Source organism: Crotalus tigris, unplaced genomic scaffold, assembly GCF_016545835.1.
Source record: "Crotalus tigris isolate CLP2741 ecotype Arizona unplaced genomic scaffold, ASM1654583v1 scf7180000017625.6296891, whole genome shotgun sequence".
NCBI classification, from domain to species: Eukaryota; Metazoa; Chordata; class Lepidosauria; order Squamata; family Viperidae; genus Crotalus; species Crotalus tigris.
Genome location: NW_024096520.1, coordinates 3,313,263 through 3,332,368, shown reverse-complemented (window position 1 = coordinate 3,332,368; position 19,106 = coordinate 3,313,263). Strand labels below are relative to the sequence as shown.

Sequence of the window (19,106 nt, the reverse complement as noted above, 5' to 3'; positions counted from 1 at the left end):
TATTTTCAGAATAGGTCTTACTGAATAAAGGCAAAAACAAACAAACAAACAAACAAACACAGGATATAGCCAGAGATATACAGTGATGCAATTATTAAAGGAAAACTGTAACCACTTTCTAATGATCACAATACAACTCAAGCACAAACGATTTACAAGCAGGAGACTTGGAAAGCCACAGGCAAAATGATTGGCATACCATCAAACTAAGATGATTTTTTTCAGTAGGGATGTTTCAACCAAAGTTGTGCAGAAAATGATATTTCCACTTCATACTTGGGAATCCTGAAAACGTACACCCAAAAATCTCAGTGGGCCATTAAGAAGTCACATCTTAATGCAGCTTATGTGGCAGGATAGCATTAATTAAAGTGAGATGTATTTGTGTTTCTCTCTCTCTTTTGCCTTCACCATTCTTTCATCCTCTTTATTTTTAGCAAATGCTTAGCTAGCATCGTAAAGTTGTTCAAAGTGCAGAGTATATATACTGAAGATAATTTATATACAGAGAAAACTATTTTTCTGCAACACAAGTAAATGCCATGGCAACTAACAAATTTTGATCTTTAAGTAGGGTCAATAGGAAGTTTCTGTTATTCATTTATTTATTTTGTTGCCTGTCTCACTGTGGGGCTACATTATGGAAAAAATAAGAAGTTGCTGCTCAGGGTGAACAACACTATGGCTTTTCTCACTACCAATTTTCAACCTATGCAATGAAAACTACTGTATAGTTAAATCAAGAAGGAATGTCCATTCATTGTCTGGCACATGTAGAAATTCATGGACATTAAATGCAAAGAAAAGGCACTGGCTCTTCTTCCCTAAATGCTCTCTAATGATTTTTTCTCTAGCAGCAAAACTATTTACAACAGCCAGAGTTCCACTGTGAAATACTCATTTCGAATAACAGTCTGCATACTTAAGAAGTTTGATTCTGTGATTCCGTGATGGAGATAGGCTATTTAAAAAGTGTTATAAATAAATTAATAAAAAGAAATATAAATTTTCTCTTCATTTCACCCAATTACTTAAAAGGAAATGCTGTTAGTTTTCGAGGTTTTGTGTGTGAAACAGTTAATCTTTTATCTAAAAAAAGTACTGTAGACATATGCTGCAGAAATTGTTATAACATGCCTGTCTAATAATAAACACAGACAGATACCAAAGAGGTAATGCTAAAACAAATGGAAATCAGCATCCAAGATAAAGGATTTGTTTACTCTAAGCCATCATAAAGACTTAGGAATGAGTAGAATACACTGTTCAGTTTGGTAACTGTATTGTAATACAGTAATAATTTTACAATAGAATAAAAAGATCATTCAATTATTTTTGCCAAGGAGTTGTTCTGGCAAAGTTCATTTATGCTGCCAAACAAGGAATGTAAAGGTAGATAAATGTGTTTTTGCAATTGTTTCTAGATATCCCAATTTTTAAATCAAAACTCAGGTGCAATGAGGTCCAAGCCATTCTCCCATCCACACCCCCATTCCCAAATCATGCAAGTTTTGACCAATTTCCCTGCAAATTCTAGGGGCAACATCGCAATCTTGCAAGATTTGACTATCTATGTCTGCTATTTTTTAAAAGATAAAGTTGAGTATTATATTTTGAATTAAAGGTGAAATGGAAGAAGCATACATCTGACACAGAGAAAAATGTATAACTTCCAAAGATAAAATATATGGAAATATTTAGAATGGTAATGATTTCAAAGGGCATAAATTATCAATGCTAAAAAAAAATTTTGAACCTGAAGTCAATTTCCATATAACCTCATGAGCAATGAATTACGGTTTCAAACTATTATAATAGCTGCTTAAGAAAAAAAAAATTGGAAGCCAAACCATGCATTCTGTAGAAAATCTTAGATCCAATGTAATAATACTATATTGTTTGCCTAGCTTGGCCTAAAGGAGGTGCACAGTATGATATTTTAACAGAATGTAGCAATAAGGATGGATATATTTTCTTAAACATTTTCATACTGTTTTTCAAAAATTAGAAAATAAACTTGAAAGACAATCAACAAGAACTGAAACACTTCATGACTTTATCCAAACATTCAAGTCATCTAATTGTTTGCAGAAAAAGAATACTAAAAAATTTAGTGTTCTGATTAAATTGCCTGTGTAATTACAGGTAGTCCTTGACTTACAACAGTTCTTTTAAGTGACCGTTCAAAGTTATAACAGCACTGAAAAAGTGACTTATGACCGTTTTTCAAAGTTATGACCTTTGCAGCATCCCCATGGTCATGTGATCAAAATTCAGATGCTTGGGAACTGGTTCATATAGTATTTATGATGGTTGCTGCATCCCAAGGTCATGTGATCCCCTTTTGCAACCTTCTGACAAGCAAAGTAATGGGGAAGCCAGATTCACTTAACAACTGGGTTACTAACTTATTAACCACAGTGATTCGTTTAACAACTGCGGCAAGAAAAGTTGTAAAATAGGGCAAAACCTCACTTAACAAATGTCTCTCTTAATAACAGAAATTTTGGGCTCAATTGTGGTTGTAATTCAAGGACTATCTGTACATTCATTAAGCCACTTCTTCCAAATGTATAAAACAGAAAAAAAATGTTTAGATGGAAAATTAAGAGCTTCAGTGAAGACAGTACCACAATAAAGCTCTCCAAGGAAACTGCGGCTATACTGTTCTGAGGCATGAAACAAAGCTCAGATTGCCTTTTTTTTAAATGTATAGTTTCGATCCACTCGGATGAACGCTGTATGTTGTTACAGCAGCAATTTTTTTAAAAAATATATAATTTTCTTTAGAACTAGATAATAAAAGTGGGATTTCCACTAATTAACTGTTGTTCTTGAATTTCCTCCTCCCCTCTCTCTCTATATACACATACACTTACATACTACATACATACCTACACACACATATGCACAAAATGATGAAATAAAAATGCAGAATTGAAAAGGAAAATATTTATTTATTTATGAGACTTATATACCGCTTTAAGTGCAAGCACTCTCTAAGCGGTGTACACCAGTAAGCAATGTGTATGTGTGTGTATGTATGTGTGTGTGTATATATATATATATATATATATATATATATATATATATATATATATATATATATATATATATATATATATATATATATTTACATTGCCCCCAACAATCTGGGTCCTCTTTTTACCTACCCCGGAAGGATGGAAGGCTGAGTCAACCTTGAGCCGGTGAGATTTGAACCGCTGACCTGCTGAACACAGTCAGCTAAAGTGGCCTGCAGTACTGCACTCTAACTGCTGTCACCAAAACTGAAACAGAAAAATATCTTTACATCTTTATCTTTATTACTTTCTCTAAAAGTGGGGGGGGAGTTAAGTAAGGTTTTTAGGGGAAGGAGAGTGGGCCTCCTCTCTCCCTTCCCCACTCCTGGAAGGCCTCAGCTGAGTTGCAGGCCCAGTGGCATGCAGGCCTCCTGCCTCACTCTCCTAAGAAACCTATCCTTTACTCTCTTCCCCATACCTTTCCCAGAAGCCTCCTCAACCTGTGGCACAGGAGTCTCCTCAACCTGTGCACTACTGGGCCTAGCCAGCTGAAGCCTTCTACGATTGGTGGGGAACAGAGAAGGCCGAGCTTCTTTGGAGTAATAGGAGGCAAGAAGGTTATGCGCCACTGGACTCAGCTGGCCAAAGCCTTCCCGTCCAGGGCCACATTTTCCATGCACCAGTGGGCCTGGCCAGCTGAGATCTTTAAGGAGGGAGGAGAAGGAGGTGGAGGAGCCCATGTACTGCTGGGCATACCTGCCTGATGCCTTCCAGCTCACGACAGATTTCCACATGCTGGTGGATGCTGGGCCTCCCTAGTCCCAAGGCACCACTGTGTGGTCGCTTAACAAATACAACAGAGAGAGCTGGGATTGTGGTTATTGAGCAAGGCAGCCATGTGAATATCTTCCCTGTGGTTGTAAGTTGAGGAATACCTGAATACAATCTCTACAAGGTTCTGAACCTTTACACAAGGATACAGCTCATATGCCTTCTCAGTTTCTGCTTCTCTTCTTCCCACAGCATCTTCCCAGAGATTCAGTTTGCTGCAATATTACTGAAGTTTAGGAAAAACAATTAAAACCTGGTTATTTCAGCAGGACTTTGAGGGAGAAAAGGATTTTTATTTATGACCGTTACAGCGCCCCAGGGTCATATGATCACCTTTTTCAAACTTCTGACAAGCAGTCAATCAGGAAGCCAGATTCACTGAACAGCCGTGTTACTAACATATCAACTGCACACTTAACAACTGTGGCAAGAAATGTTGTAAATTCACTTAACAAATGACTCACTTAACAACAGAAATTTTGGACTCAATTATGGTCTACTACCTGTATCTGATTTTCCACTCCTAATTACAATGCTGTCTCCTGATAACATTCAGCAGAATGCAAATACTTATTACACAACTCATTTTTTCTAATATTCTACATACTTATCCTATTTTAATATATCAAATATTAGACAAAATCAAAATGCTGCTTATAATTTCCTAGTAACCTTTCCAGTGGAGATAGCTAAGATTGGTTCCCTGGGATTTCTAGCTAGACAAGTCTATCCTAATATAGGTTAGTATTTATAAATATATTCATAGGAAACATCAATAACTGTGGAATCATACAGTTTACTACTCAGAAGCCAGTTTCACTGAATTAAATGGTTCTTTCTTCTAAATAAGTACAAAAGTAAGCAGGTAGACATACGATTTCAGCATATTAACTGGTTCAAGTATCATGGGATAAGATTTTTTTTATACATTATTCAATTTATGTATCACCTTTCTGTTTATTGGTTTCTGATCAAGGATTCATAGTACTTAGGAGATGCTAGGGATAATCCCTAAATGAAACTCATTTATCTGTATCTGTTTCATCTTTATCTTTGTCTTGTCTATTTTTATCCATTTGTCTTTTCTCCAGTATTGCCACTTCTAAAGCCAGAGTTGTGATATTATACAGAACTACATTATTTTTCCAAGACTGTTTATTAGTTCTGGCTTCTTGTCTGACATTTCCTGTTCTCACTAATTCTGCCTAATCACTGAATCCAGTTTAGTTGCATGGATGCTTCAACCTAGGCAGATTTCCCATTTTTAGACCCTCTCAGTAACCAAACAGGCCTCCTGTTGCTCTCCCATTTGTCAGGTGAAATAAAAAGAGAAAAAACCTGAAAGACCAGGCCAAGACCTATAAAACGTTTTACAAGCCATCTCTACAAAAATTGAAGCTTTGCCAAACAAAAAAATCTGTCTCCCTCTCAGAATATTTATAGATATATTTTAACAGTACAGAGGAAAGAACAAGCATGTATAGATATAGATATAGATATAGATAGATAGATAGATAGATAGATAGATAGATAGATAGATAGATAGATAGATAGATAGATAGATAGATAGATAGATAGTAGGTCTTTGGTTATTCGGTTTTCTCCCACGTAAAATTGGAAGTGTCTTGGCGACGTTTCGACGAAGTCCCATTCGTCATCTTCAGGCTGGTGTTTTCAGCTTTGTGCTTCGAGGAGCAATGTGTGGTCTTAGCTGTTTCTTCCTTTTAACTGCCAGTGGGGGTATGAACTGATTGGATGGGAGCTTGGCTGTGTTCTAATTGGGTGGAGGTATGTTCTGATTGGTTAGGGGCTTGGCTGTGCTCTGATTGGTTGGGGGGTTGGCTGTGCTCTGAATGGCTGGGGGGTTGGCTGTGCTCTGATTGGCTGGGGGAGTGTTCTGTTTGGGTGGGGGCTTTGTTGTGCTCAGGTTAGTCTGAGTTGCAGAGGGATTTAAGATGGTGGGCTGCCTTGCTATTTTTTGGCTTCGCATTCGTGGTCGTGCCTCATCTTCATGGTGGGTGTCAGTTTGCTCCATGTATGGATTGGAGGGGTTTAAAGTGGCTAATGATGCAGCTGTGGTCTGGCTTCTGGTTTGTGGTCATGCCTCATCATCGATATGGCTTTGGGTTTGCTTTTTGCATGGATGTGTGGTGGTGACATCCTGTGTGGTTTTTGTGAGTGTGGGTCTGGTGTCATTTTTTGTGTTAGGGGTCGTTTGTCAATAAGGGCGGGTTTCCAAATGGCTGGTAGGCAGGAGGTATCATCTCGTTTGTTCATGCTGTGTGGGCGTTTTTCTATCTCGATGGCTTCTCTGATTATTCTGTTATTAAAATATTCCGTTTTGGCGATAGTTCTGGTATTTTTAAAATACACACACGTACATAACAGCTAGTTAAATATATTAAAATCAAAGATACCACATTAAGATGTTACGTCCTAAAATCAGATTAATGAGTTTCACCAATTATATGTTTCTTTGCTTTACAAGTAGTCCTCACTTAACTATCAGTTGTTTAGTGACCATTCAAAGTTACTATGGGCAGCCCCCTCCCAAGCTACTTAAAACCTGATTTCAGAGTTCTGACAGTGCCCCCACCCGCATTTTGGCACTTGGCAACCAGTTCACCTTTTCAGCATTCCACAGTCATAAGACCATGATTTACAGCTTTTCCAGCCTTTTCACATAGCTGGCCATTATAGGAACAGAATATGGAATAAGGCTCCACTTAAAGGAGCCTTGATCACATTGAGTGCTACATGCTTCTATGCACCTAGAAGGATTAACTTTTCGGCCTCTTTCTCTGAAGACAAATTTGTCTTCCAAGTCATAAATAAATAAAATGACTCTTATTGTGAAGGGAATACACCAATTCTGTTCGCAATTATAGTGAGTCTTTGATTTCCAACCATTTAACAAGGGTTAAAAAAAAAAACACTACAGCCTTGGGAAAAGTGACTTATGACCCATCCTCAAAGTTACGACCATCACACTATTCCCTACAATTACATTATCGCAATCTGGATTATTGGAAAACAGCTTTCATTTGCTATAGTTGCAGCATCTTGCAATTACATGATTGTGATTTCCAACCCTTCCAGCCAACTTCCAACAAAGTCATTTGACCATGTGATTCAGTTAAAGGCAACCTGATCTGCTTAACAACTATGGTGATTCACTTAATGACCACAATAAAATGGTAATGAAATCAGATTTGGTCATGTGACTTAATGACAGCATTGTTTAGCAACCAAAATTCCAGTTCCAATTGTGGCCATAAGTTGAGGATTCGAGTTCTTCTAGATTTTGCATTGAATATTGGCCTTCTCAATTTAAATTTGTGCAACAACTGCAATCTATTTAAAAATAAGATAGTATGCTTGTATTGATTACAACTAGACTAAAGAGTAACATTAGTAGTCGCCCAGCATTACCCTGTGGTAAGATAGGCAATCAACACTTTTAATAAAGAAAGAAACACTTGATCATGTCACTCTTGGCTCCTGGTGACAAGTTTCTTGGCAGCAATATAGAAGTGGCTTGCCATTGTCTTGTTCCAGGTTGTATTTTTTACTTTCCATTCTAGTCTACAGCCCTGATACTCCCTATAGGTCTTCCATCCAAGTTCTAATCATATCTGATTCTGTTTAACATCTCAGCCCAAATTAAACTACTGAGCCACATCCAGACCAGACTGTTGCAAATGTGTTTTTATGACAATACTTTTGAAGATAATTTTTAAAACCACAGCTGTTACAAAAATAGCATTTTATTTATTTAAAACATTTTTGCCCACTCTTTATTTGAAAGGAATCCCAAAATGACTTGCAAAGACCAATCATATGCTCACAGGGCTTATAATCTAAAATATATTACACAATATAATAAAATGAATAAGGAAAGGCAATGGAAGAAACAGCAAGCTCAGAAAGCTGCTTTTGCAGTTTTTATACCAAAAATTAGTTCAGACAATATGACAGTATGATAGATGTTAGATCACAGTAGAGGAAGAAACAAAGGTAAATTATTGTCCTGTGTGAAACTATGGAACAGCCAAAATTCATTTCTGTGTTTTTGCTCTGCATTTTATCAAGAATGTATATATTATACAAATACTATAAAGTTCTTTGGGTTTTTTTTTTACTATGAAATGATACTATTAGGTTATATTGTTTATACATACAGTGTCATCTCTTGACAAGATGTTGTCCTAAAACGGTGGGCTAGAAATACTTGAAATAATCAACACATCCAAAATATAGTTATAGTGTTGCAATATACTACAAAACTGATATAGATTTACAGGGTGAAAAACTGCTACAAAAAATAGATTATTGAACAGGGTAGATAGAATACTTGAAGAAGGTTCATCAGCCCAGTACACACATACTATCCAAGTACAGACACTTTTTGGTTGTTGTTTTTTTACTACTGGGGAAAACTGAACATGCAAAGCTCTATCATCTTTATTTAGTTGGGCTCTGACTGATTGTTACTTCAGTTACTAAAGTCTGCCAGCTTTTTATACCACATCACACTAATTTTCTGAATGTGTAGCTAGTTGGCATTACTCAAATACTATTTAAAGTTCAAAATATGTTGCCACAAGCAAAAATATTTCAAAGAAAATTTACTCACTAAGCTGCAGAGTCATTCAGCTGATACTCCCGGGAACGATTAAAGCAGGCCTGGACTCCATTGTCTGCCCACAGCCTCCGAATCACATTGGATAAGTCATCTGGCATGATTCCTTGCTCCTCTGCAGTGCAAGAGAGTGCAAACAACTGGCGAGCATCATCCTACAGGCAAAGTAAATTTGAGACATTTAGGACCATGTATTAGCTATTGGGGGAGGAGCAACTGTCACATTACACTGAAGTTCACATTTGACTCCTATCCTCTCTAAACTCACAAACAATTCTTCCCAAAGGGAATCATATTTTGTAAAGGAAAAAAAAAAACCTCCCTCTAGTTGTAAAGCAGATGCCATCTCTAAATGTGTATCATGAAGAAATCTATGCTTAATAATTTCTATGGGTAACAGTTGACAGCTGAATCCTGAAACTGAGCTTAGATTAGTCCTGAATAGTATTTGGATCAGAACCACAAGGTAGTATGTTACAGAAAGAATTTCAGTGATGTAACACCTGAGAACTGGTTCAATCAGTTTAACAGTGTAAAAAATTTATATACAGGTACTCCTCAACTTACGACAGTTCATTTAGTGACCGTTCAAAGTTACAATGGCACTGAATAAAGTGACTAATGGCCATTTTCCAAAGTTCCATCTTTGCAACATCCCCATCATGGTCATGTGATCAAAATTCAGATGCTTGGCAACTGGTTCATATTTATAACAGTTGCTGTGTCCCAGGTTCATGAGATCACCATCTGTAATCTTCTGACAAGCAAAGTCAATGGGGAAGCCAGATTCACTTAACAACTGCGTTACTAAGTTAACAACTTCAGTGGCTCACTTAACAACTGTGGCAAGAAAGGTTGTGAAATGAGTCAAAACTCACTTAACAAATGTCTCACTTCAGAACAGAATTTTTTGGCTCAATTGTGGTCGTAAGTCGAGACTACCAGTAGTAAGAGACTAAAGCCCAATGTAGGTATTATTGTACAGAATTGTCTATGGAGGCTCTCAGTCATTCAGGTCATGATTGTCTTTGAGGTGCTTTCCAAAAAGTCAGCTGGACTTTCTTGATTTTTTCTTGAAGATGTTTCACTTCTCATCCAAGACATTTCTTCAGTTCTAACTAACTGGTGGGGAATGAAAAGGGTTTATTTATATAGTAAATCTTTTCCATTCCCCATTAATTAGTCAGAACTGGAAAAACTTCTTGGATGAGAAGTGAAACGTCTTCCCAAGAAAAATCAAGGAAGTCCAGTGGCCTTTTTGGAAAGCACCTTTGGGATTATACAGAATTGCTCTGAAAGAGGCTAATTCAATATTGACATAATAACAAAGGGAGTTGCTACCAGGCTTTGGAACTCCCTAAAGGGGGAGGGCAGTTTAGATGTATCTGGTGACCCTTTCAACTATGGAAAGATACTCTGATTCAGATAAACGTTAGGCATTTAAATTATGATCTAGAAGGTGTTCTTTTTTAGTATCATGGAATTTTTAATTAATGAGATTTATGTTTCAATTATAACTCTTTTTTTCCCTTTTTATACTCTGGGTACTATGAAGCAAATCTAATAAAGGATCTGACCACCTAAGGACACGAAAAGGAAGCAGTTAATTTTCATACCAGGGGTGCCTCCCCAATTCGGAATCACCAAATTCATTGGCTATGTAAACTAAAGGAAACAGGAGTTAAAGTATGACACTTTGGGAGGATATCAATATAGTGAAGGAAACTTTAAATCTAGCCAGCGCAGAGCAGATAATCTTGATATAATAGGAAAAAAATGGACCTACATGGACTTATGTCCCTGGTACTGGTTAGCTAATTGATAAAGAATGCAGATGTTTTCACAGATAATAAAATACCTGAATGTGCATGTTTACAAATTTTTGATTGCTTGAAATGTTTCAGAAGTAGCCAGTACATTCCTTTACTTTACTATGAAATTAATATTTATTAGATCTCACTGTTGCATTTTCATAAACTACCAAAAAATCACCTCTGAATAATTTTGGGGAAGCATAACAATTTCTTTCATAATGGTTTGCTATCCTTGTGACTAACATTAGCCTGTTTCTTCAGAAAGTTGGGTTGCTTTGCCATCCAGATTACTTAACTGTAAGTGGTAACTAACTTGCAATCATGAGGAGTTGCAGTTATATCTGGAAATCCATAGGTTTCCCATTCTTGATACAAAACAATGTTTTCCTCTGACAAGTGATTTTTGCAGAAATACTGAGTGTTTTATCATACTGAATACTCCTTCGAGGCATATCAATCAGATTCAATCATTAAAATTAATATTTAATTTTTTTCCAAAGAAAATCACTGGGAAACAGACATACAAAAGCCTATTAAAGAATCTCAGCATCAAGGTTTATATCGGAATGAATGAATGAATGAATGAATGAATGAATGAATGAATGAATTCCAGACTGTTCCCCACAGAGTCTGATTAAAATTTAAAATCTCTAAGAAGCTGGAGAAATCCAGTAAAGTAAATTGGGAAACTTTACTCCAGGAAGCTTCTATTTTTATAGATTCAGGTAAAACATATAATTGGAAATCTGCAATAAGATTTTAATTGATGGTTTTGGGTGGCTCTATGTCTCACATTTTCATGCCTCTGTACCAGTTATGGAACTGACTGTTTAAATGCTGCCTACATTCCTACTTCTTGCTCTACTTCAGAAGATACACTTTCTTTCTTTAGAATTTCTTGGGGTCTGTAAAAGTAATTTGAAATTCGGCAGTAAGTATTTGAAGGTTCTAACAGAAAGCATTTCACTTGCACTTTCTTTTATATTATTTCTTGCCCCTAAAGGCCTACAATCTAATATTTAATTTTTTTACATTGCATTTAAAAAAAAATCTCCTGCAGGCAGTCCTTACGTTACAATGGCAATGGGATCAGGACTGCCATCACTAAGTGATGTGGTCATAAATTGTGGCATAACATGACTATACAGCCAAGCAATGGCAATCCCACCAGTCCTAGTTGCCGTTGTTAATTCCAGGACTACGTAGGTCACCCTACTATTTAAAAAAGGAGATATCATCTGAAACAATTAAAAACTCTCCAAAGTAAACATAATTTTGATCTAAGGGGTGTAATGTTATAATAGAATGGTTTTCTCAGTGAATTATTTGAACAAAACAATATGCATATTTTATATAAACAGATGCCATTTTTGCTTACAGAAAGAAGTGTTTAGAAGCACTTTAGAATGTGCATAATCTTTGCTTTTCTTATCAAATTTGCCCAACAGAAGAGAGATGTTCCAATCATTTAAAAAAAAACAGGCAATATATTCATCTTTGAAAGACAAATCCAAGTTAGCACAAAATGAAGTGAGCTTATAGAATTCAAGTATACTACACTGATGTATCTCTTTCCTAGGCAGCAATCTCTATATTATACTTGGGTTTCTGTAGTATTGTAATTCTAAAACATTTAGTGAGTGGAAAAATCCCTACCATTTAAAACTATTTTAAAAAAGGAAAACAAAAACAGAGTAACAGGAAAATGACCAAGAAAGTCTGTATCATAAATTTACACCTTGTAAGGACAATGCTCTCCCAATATATAATTCCTAATCTATAGGGAAATGCTTTTAAGTATCTATTAGTGAAAGAAATAAAATATACTCCCAATTTTGATCTTTCATTCTTCTCTGAACAATTTCCAGTAAGCTATTTGTCTTTCAATTTCCACTTTGCATCATAATTCCACAGAACACAGGTGTTGTGTTGTTATATATTTTGGTTGCAAGCTTATAATTGAAAAAAATTTGCATCTAAGAAGAGTTGTGCTGAATTAACTCTGAGGTGATTACTTAGTTTCCTAGTTATGCTGTATTTGTTATAGAGAGCAGTTCTGCCATTCATTTTCATCTTGTCATCATATTGACTTTTTCTATGACTCTTCTAACCTTGTGATTAATAAAACCTCTTTACATTATCAGCTTTAGAAAAATGATTGTTGGGTTTGCTTGATTTGAACGGAGAGATGGGGAGCTTCTTCTGTGTGCAAATTCAATGCTTGAAAGTGCAGCAAACTGCTGAATTTTCAACCACCCCATTTCCTCACAGACGAAGCTCCCCATCTCCCCAAGGTCTCCGTTTGGATAAAAGGTATTTGAGCACATAGGGATAACCCAAAACAGAGCGAATCGCTGGGTTTCCAAGGGTCCCATAGGCACTCAAACACCTTTTATTCGAACAGAGACCTTTGGAAGATGGGGAGCAAATGGGGTGGTTGAAAACACAACAAATCGCAGGATGAGATGGAGTTCCCCATCTCCCTAAGATCTCCATTTGGATAAAGTGTTCCAGTGGTGGCAGAAAGGAATTGAGGGGAAGCAGGAGATAGGCACAGAGTTTGCACTGAAAATGAAAATTTCTGGGGTTCAGAAATGAGAGTTCAGATACCCATTCTCTGCAAAAGAAGATGGGTGCCTGAACTCGCCCGATATTACAGCATCCAGGAGCTTCCACTGACTCTCCTCTCCCTCAAAGGAAGAAATCACGGCAGAGAGGAGACAATCTTCTCAAGATGAATCCAGGGCAGGAAGGGAGGGGGAAGCGAGGGGGGGGAGAATAGAGGGAATATTGAAGAGCCTCTGCAGTCTTTCATAAGGGCGAACAACTGCCATGATGCTGCAACATTCGTAATTTTGGGACTAAGGGATACTTATCGCGTAACTTCAAACGAGCATTAAGTGAATGCTAGTAATTCGGGAACTACTTGTAGTTTGGGCTCTGTGCTACAGGAACTGATTAAAGAAGAAATAAAAAGAAAGCCAGATAAATTTGCTTGTGTGACAAGAATCCAGCTGATAGGAAACTTTATCCTCAACTCAGAAATTAGCACTATCCCAAGTTGTCCAAAATCTGGACTATAATTTAATAAAATTGGAAAGCTTCCCATTTTTTTGAAATAATAACGTTGCAAAAATAGATCCTATTTCGTGCCAATTTTCTATTACTGAGGAAAGGATAGGACAGACCAGGATCAGTCGCAAATCAGATAGGCACCTAATTAAGAAAGATGCTAAATTTTGAGGAAAGAAAGGAATATTTATATAATTATTTATTAATCAAATTTGTATGGTTGTCTGTCTCACAAAAACAACAACAACCTGATAAAACAACACATATACAAATAGTCATTATAAAAATCAAAGAATCAGTATTTAAAAAATATTATTAAAAGCAAAATATACAAATCCTAGAGAGAGAACAAGAAATATCCACCTTAGTAGTGGAGCCATTTAGACATTATCTCCTTCCCTGTGATTCCCAGATTTGGTAACCTAACCTGATCTTGAGAAACTTCCAGAACACTAAGAGAAATGGTGCTAATATAATTTTGGGGAAAAGAATATTCCATAAGGTGAGAACCACCAAATGAATATTCCTAGATGATGATACAAAACAAATGAACTTCTGGGGATGGAAAAATCAATTACCTTGTTTCACTAGGATTGCCAATGGGTAGCAGAATGGAATAATTATAAAAATCCTTTGAGGATGGATTAAAGGTGAATGTCAAAAATAAAGGGAAAGAAGAAAAATAAGATTCTATAAAAGTAAATACTCCTTAAATCCTCCAGCTAGAAGTCAGCCACTAAACATTTTACATTATTTGAAGACAGAAGTTGAAAAAATCTAAAATGAAAAAATAATTAAACTATGTCAGTTTCTCTCCAGCTTCCACTTCTGAAGACATCAAGACTGAATTGCATGATAATCTGATTGCAAAGGCCACTCTAATACAAGGGCAGACCTGTCAGGTTTTTCTCCTCCTCTTCCCAACAAAGTATTTTAGAAGGCTAAGACAAGCCTAAAGGTTGAATCTAAATAAAATTATTTTATCCTTTTGATGGACAATATCTTCCTTTCTACCCAACTTCCAAAACTGTATTCAAATCACCATTTCACAGTAGTTTGAATTGGTAATTGGTAAAATTAGAGGCACAGATATCACCTCAAATAACTCCTGAATCTACTGATTCAACTATGATTTTGATTTTTGTAGCAATATGAAACAACTGTTTCTTTTAAAACCAATCATTAGATTGTAGCTTTTTACACAGAGAGCAGAATGGAAAATTTACTTCCTCTATATAGTTTCATTTTGAGCACTGTGTTGGGAAATAAAAAATAAAAACAGCAGCTTTCTGCATGACTAATGACTGTTATTAATCTACCTTCTAAGTGCCACTTCCCTGCACAAAACTTGAGCAAATACTGCACTAGATGTCCAAAAATGTTGGTTGATTTTCACATTGTCAGTATCCGTTTCAATGGAATTGTTGCGTGAAAAACACTGTTTGATACAGTTATGCCAAAGCCACTTCACAATCACTAAGCAAACAACACAATTAACTTTGCACAACATGGTATTTACTTAGTGCAACCCCAATTGAGAAAGTGCAGTTCATTGAGCTACTTCCTGTAGGCTTAAAAAAATGAGGTTATATAGAAGCATCCAAAGAAGGAAGGGTAGATGGGGGAGAGGTTGTTGCCACTTTGACACTGAATGGCTAGGATTCTTGACACGTCCTTGCTATAAAACTGCTAAATAATTCCTTGCCTCTTCCCCAAACACGCTTAATCATATTTACATACATCATCAGGCCTTAAAAAGTATACCAAGTTGATTTTGTAGAAAAAGCCTGGAGTCCATTGTTTTTAAACTGAAAAGGTGATTTATGTAAAAATGTACATTTGAAAGGTACCAAGTATCACTAGTTTCCTCCTCTCGTTTTATGTTGTACTAGCTAAGCTACAGCTATTTACAAGCCTTTCATATTCAGCAAACAATTTTTACCGAAAACAAGCACCATTTTTCAGAACTGGATGAATATATACCTCAAGATTTTAGACGAGCATTGTGATGCCCACAGAGGAAGTTAATAAACAATAAGGAAGTAAAAATGAAAACTAACTGCTCTAGAAGGATCACCAAAGTCAATCTGCAGGTTACCCATGGCTTTGATTATAGCCATAATGGATTGGATGGTGTTGCTGTAAACCACTGCTTTGTACTGTCGGCATTCCTCTTCTGAGTATCCATCTTCATGGATAATCCTGGAAAAGAATAGAAGAGGAAAGATTTTAAAAATCAATATACCATGTATCTATAAAGGATTTAACATTATTTTGCACAAAATACTTTATGAAAGACTCTTTTCTATAATGTAATGTCACCAGTATGAAATGAGTTTGCCTTATTCCTGAGCTGACCCACAATTAGTGATAAGAATATGCATGAAACCAGGGACAAGGAAGTGTCAACAATATGCTGATGATATCCAGTTGGAACATTTCTGTCAGCCGTCCAAGTGAAGCTGCTGAAGTTCTGTCCCAGTATCTGGAGGTTATGAGAGTTGGGATGGGGAAGAACAATGTAATAATTTAAGCTCAACACTGCCAAAACTAAGCAGTTATGGATTCTGAGCCATGCAGATCCAGGAACTGGAATGTTGTCATCTTTGGTTCTGAACAGTGTGACTGTGATTCAGACTTAGTGCAGAATCTGTGGGTTCACTTGTATACACAGTTCTTACTCAAAGAGTAAGGGGCAGCTGGGGCTGCTGGTCTTTGCACAACTGTGTGTTATATGCCAGGTGTGCCTATTCCTAGACTGGCAGGCCTTGGTCATCTCCTGATTGGACTATTGCAAGAACTTCTATAAGTACCCCTCAACTTAGAACTACAGTATAGAACTATGCTATAGTAGAATTTTTGTCACAAATTGTTGCAAATGTAAGTCAACCAAACCCCATTTTATAACAAATTTTATGATGGATGTTAAGCATAGTCGTTAAGTGAATCCAACTTCTCCAATGAATTTTTTTGCAGGAAATTGGCAAAAAAGATCACAAATTGCAAATCACAGGACTGTGGGATGATGCAACCAGTTGTAAATGTGAGCTGGTTGCCAAGCACCTGAATTTCACTCACATGATCATGGGGGTGTTGCGACAGTTGTAAGTCTCAGTACAGCTTATAAGTCACATTTTCCAAGGCCACCATAACTTCCAATGGTCATTAAATGAATGGATGCAAGTTGAGGACTACCTATATATGGGGGGCTGCCCTTGAAAGACCATTTGGAAGTTTCAGGTTGTCCAGAATGAAATAATGTGGTAGTTATGGGTACAACATGTTACACTCATGTAACACTACAACTTATCCAGCAGCACTGGCTCCCACTAGGTTTCTGGATGCAATACAATGTGCTTTAAAGCCCTACCTGACAGAATACTACCATGTTTCCCCAAAAAGAAGCAATAGTTTGGGAGCGAGGCACACATCTAAAAATCAAGCTAGGGTGCTTGGAGCTGCCCCAAGCACCCTACACCCAGTTACCTTGCAGCCAGACCTCTCCTCACTGGCCCATTGCTTCTGTGGCATCTTCTGCAGTCAGGCCTGCATTTCGCAGTCAGACCTTTCCGGAAGGCCACCGCAGCCGAGAACCAAGCTATGGATTCAATCCATAACTCAGTTCTGCAAGATCTCTGCAACTGATAACTGAGCTATGGATTGAATCCATAGCTTGGTATTCGGCTGCAGAGGCCTTCTGGAAAGGCCTGACTGGAAAATGCAGGCCGGAACACAGCTGCAGAATGAAGCTGCTCCTTCGGCCTTAGAAGAAGTAGACTGGCTGGGTGGGGCTGTCAGGGCTGGAGGTAAGTATAAAAGACATCCCCTGAAAATAAGACCTGGTGCCTCTTTTGGAGGCAAAAAAATAAAAAATAAGACTCGGTCTTATTTTCGGGGAGACACGGTTGGTTACTTTTGCGACCACCTTCTCAAAGGGCATTTGCTTACTCTATAGCTTCCATGGGGAGAGTATGGTCCATCTCATAGGAAGTATGCCTTTTTGGAGACCTCCCCTCCAAAGCAGCAAGGCAGAAGTATCCCCAAAGCGGATGCCCGATGAACACTACTGGCTTCAGAGGGAAAATAGAGTTGTTCCTGGAGCTCTGGTATAGGGTTCAATTGAGGCTTTAGTCACCATTTGAAATAAAACAGTGACAATGGCCTTGAATAAGATCATGCCAACGTGGAAAATCTGTATGTAGGGTTCTGAGAGGACCATCTGGTTTTCAGTGGAATTCCAGTAATGAAACAGCATAGGAGATCTCTAAAGCACAACTGAAGGAAAATGAAGACTGTCCCTGATCAAACATAGGGAAAAGACTTTCTTAAGATTACCTTATGAAAAGGGAAGTAAAATATAGTTATTTTCCCATGAATATCATCTACACAGGGAGACAATGTTTAGGGTAATCCAATTTATATGTTAGAAGAGCTCTCCTAATGCCTTTAGCACTATAAGTAAAATGATCATGAAACAACTTCCTTAACTAAACAAATCTTACAGAAGCTCTCCTGTGGTTTATTCCTATTCACTATGTGCAAAATTATGATTAGCTCTTATACAGATGAATTTTTAATTATGGTTTCATCAAATACAGTTTAAGAATAAAAAAAAATCTTAGGAAAATATCTGTAACACAGCACAGAAGAATACAACACTTTTTAATAAAAAAAACAATGCTTACTTCATCTGTTTTACAATTGTGCTCTTCCCAGATTCTCCTGCACCTATAAATAAAAAAAAGAACATCAGAAATGGGCTTTGATACTAGTATTTGTGCTATATAAATTAAGATGTTAAAAATATGAACAAGAGTAAGATTTATCAGTGCAAGTCTCTTCATTGCAATAACCATCATGTTTCCATTGCGGAATTTTAGAAATCTGAGGTTTGGATTATTTAATATCACTACCAAAAGAAAACTTAATTGGAACACCTTGGAATATTTTCAAGATATAAGTATATTTGCAAATACAAGTTATCTGAGTAAGTCTAAAAGTCAAGCATTCCCACAGAAATTATTTTTAAAAAAAAAATTGAACCTGATTTTTAAAAATATGTTGATAATGGATTCCAAACATTGATCCCATTACTTTCATTTATTTCCAGTGATTATTTTTCCCGAAGCCAATATTTGCTCACAGGTCTGTTCAACTGTCTAAAGAGAATTAATAGTTCTGGGTCTTCTCATATCCATTAATAATTCTTACCAAGTCAACTTTACATAAAGGAGAAATGTGAGAAGTCTGTAGTACAGGAATGAAATCCCTTCTGACACGAGAATGTTAACCAGCATTATTCAACTTCTGATAGATTTCTGATCACATCTCGATTCCCAGAAAAAAAATGCTAAGTAGATTACATATGCAAAAAATTGTATTATGGGGAGAAAAAAGCAGAGAACCTCATTTCTATGTAACTACAAAAAAAATCAAGGGTCAGTTCCGGTTCCGGTTGGCGGCATCACTAGTCTCACAGGGAGACTTCTCTCCTCATCGACTAGGTTTCCCTCCATCGGTGGACCCTTATACAGGTCCAAAGTCGCCCTGGAGGGTGCGACTTCTGTCAAGGAGACTGCTGTCCGGCTGCGGAGGAGCGGCGGCTCCTCCAGCTGTCCGGACGAATCTCCGAGGGCCGACAGAGAAGAAGATCGGCCAGTAAAATGGCCGATCGCCCTGCCGCTTCAGATCATAAGTCAGACAACATCTAAGCTTTGAGTGCTC

At 37.0% G+C, this 19,106-nt stretch overlaps 1 protein-coding gene across 2 annotated transcripts in view; it reads right to left on the bottom strand.

Annotated features, from left to right (window-relative positions):
- The window catches only part of GNAI2 (G protein subunit alpha i2), a 127,988-nt gene that overhangs the window by 36,125 nt on the left and 72,757 nt on the right, over positions 1-19,106 (bottom strand). For both annotated transcript variants that reach the window (XM_039333702.1, XM_039333708.1), the window contains exons 2-4: positions 18,068-18,110; positions 15,443-15,584; positions 8,491-8,651 (exon numbers count right to left, since the gene is read on the bottom strand). In XM_039333702.1, the coding sequence (XP_039189636.1) occupies positions 8,491-8,651; positions 15,443-15,584; positions 18,068-18,110 (346 nt within the window). The remainder of the gene's footprint in view (positions 1-8,490; positions 8,652-15,442; positions 15,585-18,067; positions 18,111-19,106) is intronic.